Raw genomic sequence first — 19,047 nt, 5'->3', positions numbered from 1 at the left:
CCATTTCAGGGGTTTGGATGAGAAAGTGATATTTTAGATGGAATAAAATAAATGTCTGGATTTTGTCACAGCAGATTAAACATAGTCATTGAAAATTTCACATAATGAATACTTGCAAGTTGATGTGTAATAAACGTTTTTTTCTTTTCAGTTTCACTTCTTTCATAATAGAGAACATAACACTAAGTAAATACTGAATTAGAAGAACATAGAAAGCCAGTTCTTGTTGGCCCCTAATATAATTAGATTAGTAGTTCTTTATTATTACTTTATTATGAATTGATATAACATTTTCAGTGTTAATTGATAACTTTGGTTGGATGTGTATGAAGATACAGTACATTTAAAAAGCAGTAGTATCTTGCATTGCATTTATGTGGTACTGGATTAGTAACTTGTTAGTGAGGAGATTGAACTGCACTCCTTTGCTTCTCAGGTGAGAATTGTTAATTATTTGCTGATGTAGTAAAAACAAAATCCTATTATTAATCAATCTTTTGTTTTACAAATTTGTTTCAGTATTATTCTTGCTTATTCTTGAAATATATATTGAAACTTACCAAACTTAAGCATTGTTGGCTCTTGTACTGCTTGTGATGTTTCTCATTTGTAAGTCTCTTTGAATGAAAGCATCTCCTATTCATGTAAATGTAAATTTGGTAAGTGATATTATTCCTCCCTTCAAGGCCAGGCCACGTGTCTTGTAGAGCTAGTGCTTATAGTTTGAATCATGTCTAGAATTCACTTCAAAGATGTCTCGCTTGCTGAAAGTGGCAAAGTTGAAAATGACACAATACTTTCTAAACCTTAACATCACAGTCTTGACTTTTCCCTCAGTTAAGTTAACAGCTGCCTGGCACCTGCTGCGAACTAATAAATAAGAGCAATTACAAAGCAGATTCATTTAAGTCACCTTTTCATAGCCGTTCTGTAGACAATAAACATGCCAGCCACAAGTTTGTCCCACAGTTTACACAACATTACACCGCATTATAAAAAAGAAAGAAAGCATATGAAAACATAATTTTCATCTGTTTAATTAATCTGTCGTGCCATGGCACATTTTATAATACGATCATAATGTTTGTTCTAGCATAGAATTGCTCTGAAAATGAAGTCTAAATAAGTATTCATTTCCCAGTCAGATTACACAGCTGTGTTTAGCAATCTGTGGTTATATTAAAAAGAAAGATTTCCTTAAATTAAATCATATGGTTCTCAGTCTTAGAATTTGTTCCAATTATCACTCAGAAATTTCCTTTAAAACTTAGTTTTAGTTTTTAAGCCAATTATTTTGCAGGATATTTCATTCAGCATCATTCTTAAAATGTGTGATAATAAAATATTATGTAGTGAATGACACAAACTTCCTTTAAATACCATCGAATGTCTTGTAGAAAATTGAATGTAGCTGAGGTGTTTAATTTCATCCTCCTAACACTTGGTTGGAAGGAATTTTAAAGACCTCTGGTAAAGTTTGAACAGAGTGACATATGGTGTTTCTCCGTTGAGCTCTTTAGGGATGAAAGCGTAATGGACAACAAAATACTTCAGAAAACAATCTGATAAAAAGGTTCATTGAGTGCAAAAGGTGAAGATGCTGTGTGTTCAGGAAATCTTATTAGGCCAATTACACTGAATCAATCCATTAGTCATGCTGTGTTGTAACTTGTGTGTTTTCATGACTATGTAGAGATTTCTTATTTTATTAATTCACATTTATTTGTATAGCGCTTTTCACAATACATATTCAAAAGCAGCTTTACAGAAAATGCATGTCTACATTACATTTTAGTGATCTTTTATCAGAGGTGACTGTGACTAAGTAATGCATTTGAGAAATGTACATGTACAAATCACTCAGTTAGCTAACATGTATTAATTTTAGGCAGAAACAATGAGCTCATTGAAGTAATCATTACAAATATTATGCGCATTTGTTTTCTTTATTTTCTGTGGGTAACCGACCACATTTTTGCAATGAACCATGGAAATTTACAACAATTTTGCTGAATAAGTGTCCAATTTTATTTATTTTTCTTTAATTTGTTTGTCATAAATTATAATTCTGAGATTTAATTCTGAGTTGTGGTTATCGGAGTTGTAAGTGTAAGATATTTATTCATGATAGTTTGTCAGACATTTAGTCATCATTATATTTAGCTAATTAGATTCCTCGCCACTTACTCTGCAAGAGAAAACCACTGTGACACTGTGCTAAATGTTTCCCTTTAAATGACGCATTGTGTAAGGGAGCATGGTTTTAAACTTAAACTGACTTAAAAAAAGAAGTGAGAACTTTTTGCAAGAGTAATTGATAAACTTATGATATTGTACCTACATGTTTATACTCATTTACAATAGTATTAATAGAATTTGGGAGAAGCATTTAGCAAACTAAGCACTTTTGATGTGTTCAGTCAAAGATGTAGCGTGGGGCAGCGCTACATTTTACCTTATAATCCTCTTGCCAGCCCAATTATGGCAGCACATCACTGGATCACTTGAGCGAATGTGTGCGGCGTGTTAAAGCGTGCATGAACTTAGCACAGTAGTTCGACTGTTGGACAGGAGAGACCTTTTGAAGACCATTCCCCACTGTTCCAGGCCTGCTTCTCGTTAGCTGAGGGATGTGGTACATTAGAATCTCTGCATTTGGTACCAGATCTCTGTATCTTCTATTGCCAGAGGTTCCAACCAGCCTGTCAGGGCACAAATGTGTCTCTGTTTCTCTTTACTGGGCCAGTGTGAACAACTTGCAAACCCAAAGAGAAGCAAAACCAACACCATGACCAAGTCAATACAAGAGAGGACTGACAGAGTTGTTTTTTATTTAACTTTTTTTTTTTTATTGGCTACTAATGCATTCTGCCATGTGCAGTGATTCTGACCTCAGTGGTCGTGTATGTCACCCCTGCCCTGTGGAGCTTAGTGAGGTGGTATCATCCATTAGGATGAGCTGCCATGACAAAGGCATTCTTGTGCAGTTAAGACTAGGAAGTTCACACTGACTGAGATTCACAATGATAAATGGTTTATTTTCTTTTTACTATGTGAGACCAAGCAGGAACACCTACTGGAAACTAATGGCTGAAGACTCTGTGATCTCCACCTACTTAATCGCTGTCATTGTGGGCACAGCATAATCCAGCTTTTGATAAATCAAGTAGGACAATATTAGCATTACTCGTATGCTAATTTTGTTTAATTAGGATCTGTAATACTAAGTTGGGCCATCAGAATTATGTATAATATCTTTTTGCATATTTGACATTTAATCATATTTGATTTGCAAATTAGATTTATTTTCCACTCATTCTGTAAGAAAAAAATCACTGTGACCCATTACTACATTTATTTTCATTTACAGAAAACAATTACTGTAAGGAGAAATGGCAGTTTCTAAAAAAAAAAATAGAAAGAGAAAAATGTACACTACCATTTGGGGTTTGTAAATTTTTTTAATGTTTGAAAGAAGTCTCTTATGCTCATCAAGGCTGCATTTATTTGGTTAAAAATACTGTAAAAAAAATTACAGTTTAAAATAATAATTTTCTATTTGTTTTGTATCACTGTGATGGGAAGACTAAATTTTCAGCATCATTACTCTAGTCTTCAGTGTCAATGATCCTTCACAAATCATTCTAATATGCTGATTTGCTGCTCAAGAAACATTGCTTATTATTATCAATGTTGAAAACAGTTTGTATGTTTGTGGATACTTAGATACTTTTTTTCAGGGTTCTTTGAGGAACAGGATTTATCTGAAATAGAAATCTCTTGTAAAATTATAAATGTCTTTTACGGTCACTTTTGATAAATTTAGTGCTTCTTTGCTTAATAAAAGTAGTAATTTCTTCTTCTTTTTTAAACGTTTGAACAGTATAGAATGAGGATGTGTTATTTTATTGGTCACCTGATAATTGTAATTAGTATATTAATTATAATTATTAACCTATAATTGTTTTCCCTTTGCAGTAAATAGTGACTGGTGAAAGGGCTGAACAGCGCTTTGCATTCTGTACCAGTTTAGAAGATGGAACCACCAAACTCCGTTTCAACATGCACCAGTTCCTCTTGAGGTCTTCCACGAACACACTTCATCTGATATCTCTTGTTTGAATTCACTGTCCAAGTGCGTTCATTTTTCTGATGTTTTTTCCAGGTACCTTGGGAATCATCACAGGTCCATCACTACTTAAAAACATTTGTGGGACCCCTGAATCACTTCTACAGTGGCCATTTGATGATCTACATTCAGAGGGGAAGTAACTTGAAGAACATCATGAGGCCTGCTGGTCTCAGCCCAGCTGTTGCACAGCTGGAACAGTGTGCCCTGGTTAACAGTGACGAAAAGTACCTTGCCTCTTTAAATCAAGCAATTCACTTGGAAGGTCTGAAGATGTGTAGCTTGTCTGAGTCACCCGTGTCGATAAGAACAGATGATCTCGACTTGGTCTGTTCCACAGAAAGTGCCATTGTGTCGTATTTCGGTGGGGTTAAGAGTGACTCATCCTGCACTCCCTCGGTTGGAGATAACCTATCGTACGTCAGCGACACATTGTCCCCTTCCTTTTTCTACTCTTCCCTGTCCATGTCTTCTTTCAGTGCCTTCTCTCCGTCCTTCTCTTCCCCTTCCTCCAGCCACTCATCTGGCTCAGTGTCAGAGCTATGTTTGACTTCTCCATCTTTTTCAACTTTCTGCGGTCAACCTGAGGCCCAGGACCTTCTCTACAGTTGCACGCCACAGGAGAAATCTCCAGAAGGATGTTTGTATTCCAAGTCTCCTAAGCAAGAACCTATTGTTGAATTTCATCTTTGTAACAAGAAGCTTCTACACAAGGAAGAACTGCTTCAATATCTCTGCACTGACTCGGACACAGCCAAGGAACAAACCCAGCACCTGAATGTTGAAGAGCTTCCCACACAGCAGCAGTTCAAGAATGGTTTGGCACTGAGTGGGATGCCTAGAGTTGAGGGAATGAATGGACACCTGAGGGAAGAACAGCCATGTAAATGGATGGATTGTAGGGCTACCTATGGACAGAAGGAAGAACTGGTGAGACACATAGAGAAAGTTCACATAGATCAGCGAAAAGGGGAGGAATTTACCTGCTTCTGGGCAGGATGTGTCCGTCAGCACAAGCCCTTCAATGCTCGATACAAACTGCTCATTCACATGAGAGTCCATTCTGGTGAGAAGCCCAACAAATGCACGGTGAGTTTATTTTTTATGCCGTATACATGCATATTTGCCCTTTCACTGCAAAAACAGGGCATTCAAAAAAATTCCCAAAATTCCACAAACTTGTGACATCATCTTGACCTGCATGTTAGGAAAACAAGTAAATAATCTAATTCCATTTTCATCGTTTTTACACAAAAGCCACGGTCAGGCCAAACCGTTCTTATTGCTTAACTACCCCATTACGTGCTGATCCGGCCCAGCCGGTAAGGATATGGTTTAATTTTCCACTCTGGGGCTGATAACGGAGCTCTTTGGAATGTTACACAAATGCGTCAGTAGTTGCCTTGGTAATGCAGCAGTTTACAGACTATATGAGATGTAAATAGAGACCGTGTTATGGAGGATGATCAGATATTTCTTTTAATTTTATTATTAACTTGTGTTAACTTCACTCAGATAGCATGCCTTGCCAGTTACAGAGAAACTGGCAGCCAGACAAGACAAGTGACCAATCCTGAGTCGCAACGTTACTACATGCATTCGATCAGCACGGTTAGCCGAGAACATACTGAACCGAGCTCAAGTGGAAATATAACTGGAACTGACCTTACTGTTCTTAGAACCGTTCAGCCTAATGGTGGAAAAGCGGCTAAACTGTAGCGTTGACTTTTTAAAGCTAAAACATTCAACCCTGTCACCAAAGTAAACGATCAATGATAAAAGATGGAAAATCTGAATTTATCAACACCTACAAACAAACAAACATATTGTCTCAAACTAGATCTAGACTGCTGTTATTATTCAAACAGTTGTTGGTAGTAAGGTTCAAATCTTATATAAAATGAAAAAAAAATTATATATAAATTATATTTGGTGAGCTGCATAAACATCATTTTCTGATGTCTTTTTTACCCTCTCTTTGCTTGCTTACACAAGTATCCCCTCTATATCAAATTGTGCCAGACTCTGACTCAGGTGTTGTTTTACTAATACATAAATTGTATCAATCAGTACAAATTCAAGAGATTTATCTTTTAAACCATGCCAGTTCTTTGAAGTAAGACATTTGTGAAAGACTGACATGTGGACTCAATCTCTCTTCACCTCCAAAGATGGATACATTGCAGATTTGAGAGATTTAGACATTTTAGAGTTGTTTATAGTTCACATACAAATTGGCTTTGTGAGAGATGCTTGAGGTCTGATATTATTCAATGATCAATTTAGTCAACTCATTCCAGGATAACTTTGGAGAAGATTTATTAGACTAAGATTTATTTTAATGAATTTCCTGATTGTTCTTTAGGGAATTCGACAAGTGTGCCTTATAAGTGCCCTCATGCAATGTGAGGGAACAGCAAAACATCTCTTTCCTTATGTTCTGTTTCCTTATGCTCTGTTAGCTGAGAATTATAAGAACAAGAATTTTATTTAATACTGTTCCATCTCTTATTTTTGCTGAGAGATTTACAGATATATGTATATATAATACATGGACTATAACACAGAATGCAGTAACTGTTAGCAGTTATATCCATTACATGCACAAATATATTATTGTAGGCAGGGATAAACTATAATAATTTAATACTTTAATGAAGCTGTGTTTAATTTCCTTCACATTGAGCCACATAGGAAATGTGTTTCTTTTTAGTGATGATGCAAGATAGCCATGGGATATTTTTTTAATCTATTTGCTGTTTTTATTTATTTTATTTTTCTCTTTAAACTGTGGTGGTCGAAGGACTATAATTTGGGATAATTATTGTAATATGTAACATTGTGATTTTTAATATATATTTATATATATACACAATTTTTTTGCTTTAATTATATAAGATAATTTTATATATATATATATTTTTTTTTTTCATACACATCATAGCTATCAATACAAAATGAACATTCATATGGATTTTGTAAACATTTTTACTTTAATACTATGTTATCAAGATCAAACATTTTTTTAAAGTAAGAGTATATTATACATAATGCAGAAATTGTCTACTTCAACGTAGATGATGGTTGCTTTTTTACATTTGTAACTTATTTAAGTGTAATTCACCAAAAGTATATTTTGTTTGGATAAATATGTCTGATAAATTAATAAATGTAAACGTCAACTTAATTTAAATTTTATAGTTATGCATAGATATAAGGATGCTCAATGAAACCCTATTCATTTTTCATATAACCTCATCATGACATCACACCTGAGACCGGCAAAATGTGTTTTATAATTTTGCAGAATTGCTCCAACCAAAAGTCTGCATGACTGCGGCTGCCACCTTGAATCAGCCAGGCTTATTACTGACTCCCTCGCTGGCCTCTCTCCAACTCAAACATCTTAGCAGAGCCTTGTTCTAACAGGAACCAACTTTGAACGTCTGTTTAAAAAAACCTTGTCGAATGGCATGTGCTTGTGTGTGGACCTTCAGAACAGGCCTCATAAATGTGCATGAATTGACAACACAAATGGCACTTTTTGCAATTTACAACTAAAGGAACATTACAGTTTTATGAAGCTTGATATCTATAATTTCCCAACATAATTTCTCAACTTAAAGCAGTTACCCATATCTTTCGAAACCCATTTGACTTTCTTCTTGCTTTCGAATGTTCTGTGAAACACTAAATGAATTATTGCAACTTTAACTTGTACAGCTAAAGCTAATTTAATGAAAGTGAATGATTTTGAGTAAATAATGGCTTAAATTTCAGTCTTTTCAGAAGAACTTGGAAAATATGCACACAAATAGAAGTCGCACAGACTTCTTTTATGATGCTTTTTTTGGGGGTCATTTTGGAGCTAGACACCCCCATCCACTTTCATTGAATGAAAGAGAGCAGCTTGAGCATTCTTCAGAGGTTCTCTTTTTGTGTTCCATGGAAGAAAGTCATCGTCTTTTTAATTTTCTTGGTATCAGACAAGAAATGTTGTTGTTGTTGTTGTTTTTTTTTGAGGAGGTGGAATGGCATTAGGTGACAAATAGTTTAAAAACCATCTGCCTTCTGTTTAATATCATCCTTTAATTAATATTAATTCCTGCTCACAGTGCAAAGCATGTTGTGCTCTCTGCCACGGGACTAGAAGTCATAATTTGCATGTATATGTACATTCTCATACAGTGAAAGACCTGGAGATATTTGTGAAGACTTTTTTTCTTCATATTTCTGTGTGTATGGGTGCTGTCTTACAGTTTGAAGGCTGCAGTAAGGCATTTTCCCGTCTGGAGAACCTGAAGATCCACCTACGCAGCCACACCGGAGAGAAGCCCTACATATGCCAGCATCCCGGCTGTTTCAAGGCCTTCAGCAACTCTAGTGATCGCGCCAAACACCAGCGCACACACTTGGACATGGTATGCATTACCGTTCTTACTGCTCTATCAGGTAAAAAACATAAAAAAAATGCACTGCACAAATTTATACAATGGAGTTCAAAAGACTGGGAAGAGAAAAAATGAATAAAGATTATTTAATGTAACATCTATTCAGAATAAGTTTGTGTAATATGTGCTTATAAGCTTATGTAAATAATAAAAATAAATAATTATGTAAATAATTATGTAAACAATAAAAAAATATATATGTTATATATATTAGTGACCTAAACAAATTTAATAATTTGTTTAGGTCACTAATATATATATATAACATATATATTTTATTTATTATTATTATTTTTTGGTCACTAATTAAATAAACAAACTAAGACCCCACTGTGTATTTATGTAGTTATGTTTCATCATGAATATTAACTTAGTCATGTGTGTTACCCAGTCTGAAAAGGTATACACCAATAATGAAAACAAACAAGGTAGGAAAGCTTACTTGTCAATTTTTCCAGACATAGTAGTCCCCCTAAAATAACAGGGTTTTATTTACACTTAATTCAGAGTAAGGAATTATAGTCTGGAACAGTGGAGAAGTCTCCTTTTACTTTAATGACTTAAGAAAAAACTTTAGCCACTTCGGTGACTACTAGCTCTGGCTGCACATATCTTTCCCCAGCTCTCATGCCAGCCTGAAAAGCTGTGTAGCAACCAGCTTGTAAGTGATATCTGTTTCCTCGGTACATTTAAGTCAACATAGCTGATTTATTCAAAACAGGGTGGTTTCATTCGCTGCTGTCAGTAAGGTTTTGATGGTAGCCATAGCACTTATAATTGTAGACGTGCTAACCATGCAAAAAACATAATTCGTCACTTAGATGAGTGGAGCACATCTGTGAAGGGGATTGTTTAGGGCTTAGTTATCATTATGTCACTCTGTATTATTAATGCAGACCTTGGGAAAGTTATCCAATAAAGCATTTATTTTTCCTTCTCCCTCTAAATGTGCAGCTGAAACATGATGTAAGAAGTGAATTGCTAAAGAGACAACATTATTGATTAGTCTGTGCTGTTTTCAGAATTTGTGTAGCTCAAGGTGACGTGTGGTTAATATTTGAGGTGGACAGATGCAGAGATTTCATAATATTTACTGAATCTTTTTGTGTGCGTATCACTCTGCGCCTGTGTATCAGCCTGTGGATGATTTGTTGTATTTTATCATGTGAAGAATCTGAAAACCTTTTTTTCCCTGAAAAGTCATGAACTGTCCCATACTTTGAGAAGGTTAAGTATTTATTAATTTTCATAACATAAAGTGTATTTTTTAATATTGGGATTAAAATTAATTTTGCTGCATAAAGTCAAACAACAAAAAGTGTTTTCAACTGTTAATATAATGAAGAAAAAGCCCTAAATGAAGGAATTAAATTCTTCAAAAAGAAAACCTTAACTAATTTGGCATATAGACTACGGTTCAAAAGTTTGTAGCTGGATTTATTTTATGAAAAAAATGGTAAATTGTGAAATATTATTACAATTTAAAATAACTGTTTTCTTTCTAAATACATTCAAAATTAAATTATTCCTGTGATGATAAAGCTGAATTTTCAGCATCATTACTCCAGTCTTCAGTGTCACATGATCCTTCAGAAATCATTCTAATATGCTGATTTGATATTCAAGAAACATGTCTTATTCTTATTCTTAAGGTGTCTTGTGCTTGTAATTTAAATGCCAAGGATGATGTGTGACACAGAATGAACAATAATAACAGACTCAAACACGAAAAGCAATTACACTACACAAGAACCATTGAACTCAAATTAACACTAGTTATTTTTCCATCCACCTATTTTTATGCGCATTTTGGGATATCACATGAAAACTGCTGGATGGAAATGCCAAGATGCGCATGAATTCAAAAAATGTGCATTAAAAAAAAAAGTATGTGCTCATTTGAGTCGGATACATATATAAGAAAACAATGCGCATAAACAATGATGGAAACACATTAATTGAATAAATTCCTATATGCGCATCAAAAAATTCATGTGACTTTGCCAATTGCGATGGGACCGCATAACTGGACTAACCAGCAGACCGACCTTTTTGCACACCATCTGAACTGCTGTTTTGATTTGTTCTGAAATGCTGAGTAAAGTCTGACATCAAAATAATAATTACCTTCTAGAATGGCCTTACATGAATGGTATTCCCAAAAAGCAGGCACCATCCTCCAAAATGCGTTTCGTCTGTGCGGTCTATTATATGCGAACATTAATATATACAGTGCTTCTCCTACGTTTCATAGTGATATTTAATGGCAGTTTATCAGGAAGTGATTTTTTTTTCTCTCCGACTCACTGCGTTATTCCCATTTTGCGCATAAGTTGAATTCGCTACTTTGGATGGAAACATAGTTACTGACGACGCACAATCATGAACTGAAGAAACAGAGGGTTGAATACACAAGGCTTGATAATTAATGGAACGAGGGACAGGTGTGAACTAATCAGAAACAATGACAACTAATGATGAACTCGAACACAGGCAAAACAGTGACAAGGAAAACCATGGCTGCGTCCGAAAGCTTAAAAAAGCTGCCTTCGATGGATGCATTCCAAGGTAGGAAGGCATCAAGGCACGTTCGAATCCAAAGTTAATTTCTCTTCCTGTCTCCTGAGATACCTTCATTTGACTGATTTTTGAAGGCAGCATAGATGTATCCTTTGCTGCCTCTGATATCCCACAATCCTATAAGTTCCATTTGGTGACTGTTGAGCAACAAAAAGAAAGATAGTGTCTGAAATTTGCGGTTGCTGGTCAGTTTGTGTGTAAATGTACATTTTTGACCAAAGTTTAGCCAAAGAAATTACTACATTAGTAATTAAATATTTGTTTAGTACCTACCAAAGATCTCTCTATTTTGCTGAATATCATTAAACTGTAGGCAGTGTTTGCGCATTAAGGCACCTTACAAAACTTTACAGAGTCATTGCTTATGAGATCAGCATTTATTTTAAAATTTAAGTAGTTTGTACAATTATAAATGTTTTACTGTCACTTTTGATCAATTTAATATATCCTTGCTGAATAAATGTATTAATTTCTTTTAGAAAAAAATCTTACTGGTCAAAAACACTTTTGAACAGTACTTTGTTTATTATTATTATTATTTTAAAGCATTGAAGCTGTTTTGTTTTATTTGTTATTATTTTGTTATATTATTAATATGTAAAAACCTTTTTTCATCAAATTAAAGTCATGTGGTACAACATGCAGGACAAAAAAACAACTTAAAACCGGAAATTAGATCATATAAGGACCCCTGCATACCCATATGACAAGCCAAGGTTAGTTCAGGTTTGTAAAATGTCATGGGATTTGACCACTCTAGAAAATATAATGATATTTATAAATGAAGAATTAAATATTTCTTATTCTTATTTTATATGTTCCTTCTTCATCAGTTCATTGTTCTTAAATCATTGAATTATGCATGTGAATGACTAATTTATCCTTCTCTTCTTCTGTGCCTCTTGCTTTATTATTTTATGCGACACTCTTCATAGAAACCCTATGCATGTCAGCTCCCAGGATGCACCAAACGTTACACCGACCCCAGCTCGTTGCGCAAACACATCAAGGTCCACTCCGCTAAATCCCTGCAGACACAGGACAAGGTAACAGTTTCAAGTGTTTGTTTTTGTATCGGGAGACTCTTGTTACAAGTTCAGCCCCACTACATAACTTAATAACCTAAAAATATATATGCACACACACACATCTAGTTAGATGAACTTAATTACCTGATAAATTATGTCACATTGTTTATTGCATTTACTTCATCAGTAATTGTCATCTCAGAGACCTTTGATGAAAATGCCTATTGTTTTATGGGCTGTTCCTGCTTTCCAAACAAAAGAGAATGAAGGAGATCTTTGTGTATTCCCATGGCTTTGGCATTCTAAACAAGAACACATGTGTTCCCGTAATACAGTTAATAAGCAGTGCAGTTCTATTCCTCAAGAGGCCAGATGTGACATGCAAATAGCAAACATGCTCACCAGCTCCACTGAATGCTCAAATGAATAAACAACAAAGTTTTTTTTTTTAGTCAAGCCCATAGCTCTTTGCAAAAACGTCATGAGCGGTACTGCTCTACAAAGGCAAAATGCGGGAAATGCGATAAGTTGGAACAGAAAAAAATGCCTTTTATTTTTAAAAAATTTTGATTTCAATTTTTAAATCAGTTTTCATACTCTAATTTCTTTTTGACTTTGGTTCACAGGATAGATCCTAACCTGATGACCTGAGGTCAAAATCATGCCCTGATTTTGACATCTAGTGATTGTGTTTCAGATTGGGACATCAGTGCTGTATATTTTCTAGATAGGTTTTCTTTATCTTAGCAGGTCCAACTACGCAATAAGGTGGAGGAGGAAGTCGTGGATGTGCGCCTTGGCTTGCAGCATCTCCATGGCTCTACTCCTTCAGTACACAGCCCAAACTACAGGTGTCCCACCTCCCTCACTGAGATTCATCAGGAAGGCTTTACTGGTAGGTGTGCTTGTGGGCAATGCTGCATTGGGCTTTTTGCTATGGAAGGCCTGAGAGACATATTCCAGCTTGTGCTGTAAAACTGGAAGGAAGCAAAGTGTGCCTGATAGAAATAACCAGCATGTTGTTTTTTTAACGCTTGTCCTGGCATCATCTTGGCATCCTAACTAACCAGCTTCCACAGAAAGACTCCAGCATCTGAAAATTTCTTCTGGTCTTTAACTGGTCTTTTCTGCATGAAAGGCACCCATATTTTGTGGAAGGCCCACAAAAGGTTTAGTTTTTCTTTCTAGAAAAAGTCAAATATATTTGAATTTGTAAATTCGTAACGATTTGAGATGAATTTTATAGTTGTGTGTTTTATTGTTTTTTTTTTATACTACATTTCTCTGACAATTATTTGTCCAAAATGCTCAGTTCGAGCATTGCTTTTAAACACAGAACCCTTAAACTGTAGCCTATAGTTTTTGTATAATTTGAATTTCTGAGTTCTGAATTTTAGAATTCTGAATTTGCAGTTCAGAAAATTTGAAGCTATAATTGCATCAATGAACAGCAAATTTCACAACAATAAATAAATAAAAGATATTTTAAATAAAAATCTGAATACGTAAAAAAGTCAAATACTTTTACTTGTATAATTGTGTTTTTATCAAAATACAAAATTTTAATATTTTAAAACTAAATCTAGTATAATAGTATAAAACTAAACATAATATCAGTCATTATTAATCAGTCATTATTAGTTGGACTAAAGTAAGCGACTATAGGATTCATCTGACGGAATGTGACAGCAACGTCTACTGTATCTCTAGATGCGTTTTAAAGGGATAGTTCACCCAGAAATGAAAATTCTGTCAGTAGTTACTCACCCTCATGTTGTTCCAACCCCGTAAGACTTTCGAACACAAATTAATATATTTTTGATTAAATCTGAGAGCTGGTTCACTCCTCCATAGGCTTCTAAGGGATTGAAACTTGCTAGCCCCGAAAAGATATTAAAGACATCATTAAAATAGTCTAAGTGACTACAGTGGCTCAATCTTAAGTTTATCAAGCGACGAGAATACTTTTTGTGCGCAAAAAAAACGAAATTAGTGACTTTATATCAACTATTCATTTCCTTCTCTGTGGGCCTCGAGTCAGTTCACGTAGTTTAACAGCGTAGGCTTCTGTGTTGTACGTCACACGTAGGATGAACGAAGGTCTTGCAGGGTTGGAACAACATGAGGGAATTTTCATTTTTGGGTGAACTATCCCTTTAAGTCTTTTTAACCCTAAAAACTGCTAAAAGCAACGAAATTGTCAAAGACAACCATTTAGTTCATGCTTACATACGAAAACAAGTGATAAACAGCTCTGTTTGTTGTCCTGATAGTGTCTGTTTTTTTACTGACTGAGAAATGGCTTCAGATGATTCAGTGGGAGTGCGTTCCACACGAATGCAAATAGTTTAAGAACGTTTTTGCAAACACATTTGGCCAATTTGCCCTTAAGAATCAACCCACAAGAATCATTACTTCACAAATGATTGGAAACGCTTGTTTAGTCGTCAGAAATACGGGACATAACTGCTGAAATATTTGCACGGAAAACATTTATCAGGTCAGTCAGAGCGCTCATGGTAAGCACAGTGTGTACGGCCACATAACAGCAGGCTTCACTGGTAAGACGTACAGTAAGATATACACTACCGTTCAAAAGTTTGGGTACAGTAAAAAAAAAAAATGATTATCAATGTTAAAACAATTGTGCTGCTTAATATTTTTGTAGAAACTGTGCTACATTTTTGCAGGAGTCTTTGATTAATAGAATTTATTATCTTTTGCAACATTATAAATATTTTTACTGTCTTTTAATCAATTTGATGCATCCTTGCTGAATACAAGTATTCATTTATTTTTAAAAAAATCGTACTGAGCTCACACTTTTGAAAGCTAGTGTAAAAGAACCCAGCAATGAGAGTAAACTATGACATTGTGTAACCCTGCACACAAGCAGTCTGTATAATTCCAGCTGCTATCCATTTTTAACCAGTGCACAGAAAAAAAGTTTAAATGTGCATGCCATTTAGCATTACAGATGTGTCGAAAGGAGAATGTGCTTAGAGCCCCGTCCACTCCCTTCCTCATTTCCCTATACCCATCATTTACACTACGTACTATTTCTGACATCAGCTGTTCCGACAAGCTCAAAAGACCAGTGTTTGCGCAGTCACTGGGCTCACACCATGGGCAAACGGCCACCACACGCATGTCTCCCACACTCCAGGATCTTTTCCATTCCAGCTGTTTTTCCTTCAGATGCTTCAAACTGAGTCAAGAAGCTGTCAGACAGCGCAGGGCTCCTTTAGTCAACACCTGCAGTGAAAATCCATGCGGGTAGTGCACACTAAAGTAGATGACTTTTATAAACGATGTGACAGGCAGACAGAAGCCACAGGTATTTCAGTCGTCTAATTCTGCCTAATAAGAAAGAAGCAACTCTGTTTCTAATGAAGAATGACTTGAAAGATGTTTAACATTAACAAGCCAAACTGACTACATTATTAGATAAATTCTGACCTTGATCAATCAGGAGAATACGATAAATTAAACGGTAATGTTGGGACTTTCAGCAAGATTTTACCCAGTCTTACAACAAATCATGTTATATGTGTTTTACAGTACACATTTAAAGGGGTCCTATTATGCTTTTTAACTTTTTCATCTTTAGTTAGTCTGTAATGTTGCTGTTTGAGCATAAAAATGATTTCCGAGGTTACAAAGCTCAAAGTCCGCTCCAAAGAGAGATATTTTATTTAACAGAATACACTTTTCAAGAACCACAACACATGGCTCGTTTGGACTACAATGCACTTTTTCTGGATCTTATGAAGTCATAATGTTCCTCATTTAAATAATCCATGCCACGGAATATGCAAAAAAAGTTAACCGGCACTAGAGAAGATTAAGAGTGTTGTCGCTGTTTTTTACACTCCGATAAATGTTTGTCCTGAGGCTGATGAACTTTGTGGTTAAAATGTATTTTTAACACTGTTCCTGAACAATATTACAATATCAACATTTGTCTGTGCGCTGCACATTTTACGGAGAACAGCTTTCAGAAGACAGTACAAGGCAGGCTATGTGCACAAAAGCTTTTCCTGAAAAACATAGCCATTCCCATTTTGTCAGGAAAATCTGTTGTTTATGGATCACAACTTGTAAGTATGTCTTATTATTTGTAGTTGTGTTTTCTATTAACAGTTCCAATTATAAGTTTTATGTAGTTGCTAATCTATGACGTAAACGAAGGGCAAAGCTTTGCCTCCACTTTGCCAGTATTGATGTTAGTGTTTTCTTTAGCTTTTGTAAGCTCTTGCTTTTGTAATACTTCACCACCCCTTAGGAAAATTATCAACAATTTGTGATCAATTACTGTTTGTATTACCATAGTTTTCCGACAAATATGATTAAACTGTGGATAACATCATATCTATAAGAAAAATACAAAAAAACATACCACTCTGAAACGTCCGGTAAAATCCATGCTTGCAAAGACCGTGCTTGAAATCCGTTCAGCACAATCCTCATGTTCGTTAACATTGTCCATTAAGCCCAGCTCCAAGTCATCTCTGGTTAAGCGTCAAATAGAAGTCTTTAAAAAAAAAAAGTCTCTTGTCCTCACCAAGGCTGCATTTATTTGATCAAAAGTACAGCAAAAACAGTAATATTGTGGAATATTATTACAATTTTAAATTACTCTTTTCTATTTGAATATATTTTAAAATATAATTTATTCCTGTTATGGCAAAGCTGATTTTTTAGTTTGATTTGTTGCTACAGAAATGTTTCTCCTCAGTGTTGTTTGAGTTCATATTGAAATCTGATTGCAAAAGACTTAATCAATGTCTCCATTTGCTCTCCATTTAATTGTATTGCTGTCTTGAAGAAGCAACTGTGAAGTAACTGTAAAGAGATCTCATTTGTGTTTTTTTTCTCCTTTTTTCTCGTTCCTGTTGGTTTAATTACAGCATACTCCGAGGAGGATGAATCGTGTAGCAGACTCCTACCTGGAACCTCCAGTGTAACTCTGGAGCAGCCCGGAATGGAGCACAGCAGCGTCAGCCTTCACAACCATCTGCACAATAACAAGCTCAATCAGACGAGGTGAGGATCAGCCGTCTTTGATGATTCTTTTGTGAACAAATTGATACCCATGTTTTTGAGTGCACTATTTTGCATTCTGATGATAGTGGACATTTCGGTGGCAAACATTATTCGGACCCCAGGATGGCATCCTAATAATGCCACTGCCTCAGAACATAGCATAATATGAATTTTAGCAAACATAAAGCATGGAATCCAGTTTGCTTCTCTGATACATATGGGAACAGTTTTACTTGAGTCTAATTGGCTATTTGTCACTGACTGGAGGACTCCATCTGCAGTGCATTTATGTGCGTTAACCACAGCAGTTAGCAACATGTGCTATGATGTGAAACATTAAAAAAAAACACAGCCGATGAGATGGGAGCAAATCGTCCCTGCCCTGAGAACGAAGACATTATGATGTGTGGCAACACATGTTTCCCCAATAGAAAAATATTATCATTATGCTTTCGCATGGGGCTTTTTTACAACACACAGTTAACCCATGACCTGTTCTCTCAATATTACTGTTGCGCTGTCACGCAAATATGTGCTGATTGTGAAGGGATTTGATATATAACTGGATGTCTTGCATTAAGATCTTTATACAATCTTAAGCCACATGGACAATTCAGAGATCATAGGGATTTTTTTGCAATTTTGGTCACTTTTGTGGTCACTACTATGTCTTGCGTAAAATTTGGTTCTTAGAAAAGGCTTTAATAATTATTCTTGTCTTTTCATTTTTCTTTATTGTTGTTGTTAAAGATGCATATTGTTATTTTGTCACTCACCACAAACAGGCAGTGTTTGTTTCTGAACGTTTGCTTATCCAGACGTGTCCGGAAAGGGAACACATGCCATGACTTGCTTTATGTAAACAACAATCACTGTTGAGGTAATGTGACAAAAACACTGTGCAACAAACTCTGTGTCTGTAAACAGGAAATGTGTTTTATCAAATAACAGAACGTATCAACAGAACCTACACTTCCTGCACACTATTGCTAGCTAACCTACCTTTGACTATATGACAGAAACACTGAAGAACTGGGTTTGTGATCCCAAAACAGAAAGCTCATTTTTCCCTAAATGGGTTTTAAATGATTTGAAACATTTTATAACTAAATCATCTTTTCTAACTCCTGTCATCAGAATCTGATCCCATTGCAAAATGTGTTTCGTTTGGCAAAAAATAAGCATTTAGGAGACTTTGCTTACTGAGTATTGTTGTTATTTCAAAACCCTGTTATGAAATGTGAGATTTTGAATGACTTGTGGTTGATTTTTGTGTGAATGTGGGTGTATGTTGATGGACTTTCTTTTAAAACATGTATCAGAAAAGATTCTATCCTACAGTTCCTCTGGATATTTGGTCTTTCATCAGTTATTAGCCATTAGATCTTCCAGCCAAACAGATCATTCTGTTTGATTTATGTTTGCATTAAAATATATTGGTGTTGACCAGCTTTACTTCATCTAAAACTATTTGAGCATTTTCCACATGATTTTATAATTTATATGCATGCTGTTTTATTACCTCATATTAAAGGACTTTTAAAAATGCATACATCACTTCAAACCACCATTTAAAAATGAACTACTAAAAAAGTAGGTAAAAAAAAAGTGATTCCAGTTGTGGAAAGACTTTCACAGCTTCTAAAATACACACTTTTCCTTACATAATACCATCGAAAAGTTTAGGGTCAGTAAGATTTTTTTTTTAAAGATACTTTTATTAATCAAAGATGCATTAAATTGATCAAAAGTGGCAGTAATTACATAGTTACAACATTTATATTCCAAATAAATGCTGTTCTCTTGAACTTTG

General features: G+C 35.1%; 1 protein-coding gene across 2 annotated transcripts in view; it reads left to right on the top strand.

Annotated features, from left to right (window-relative positions):
• glis1a (GLIS family zinc finger 1a) overlaps positions 1-19,047 on the top strand; it is a 29,793-nt gene that overhangs the window by 6,268 nt on the left and 4,478 nt on the right. Inside the window, exons 3-8 of one of the 2 annotated variants that reach the window (XM_077228844.1) lie at positions 3,979-4,082; positions 4,166-5,218; positions 8,389-8,550; positions 12,096-12,206; positions 12,936-13,083; positions 17,099-17,234. In XM_077228844.1, the coding sequence (XP_077084959.1) occupies positions 4,247-5,218; positions 8,389-8,550; positions 12,096-12,206; positions 12,936-13,083; positions 17,099-17,234 (1,529 nt within the window). In that variant the 5' untranslated portion in view covers positions 3,979-4,082; positions 4,166-4,246. The remainder of the gene's footprint in view (positions 1-3,978; positions 4,083-4,165; positions 5,219-8,388; positions 8,551-12,095; positions 12,207-12,935; positions 13,084-17,098; positions 17,235-19,047) is intronic. The other variant, XM_077228836.1, reaches the window with a different exon arrangement.

This window comes from Siphateles boraxobius, unplaced genomic scaffold (genome assembly GCF_051911475.1).
Source record: "Siphateles boraxobius isolate OS27281-9 unplaced genomic scaffold, OSU_SipBor_1 1, whole genome shotgun sequence".
Taxonomy (NCBI): domain Eukaryota; kingdom Metazoa; phylum Chordata; class Actinopteri; order Cypriniformes; family Leuciscidae; genus Siphateles; species Siphateles boraxobius.
This window is presented reverse-complemented; position numbering and strand designations above follow the sequence as displayed.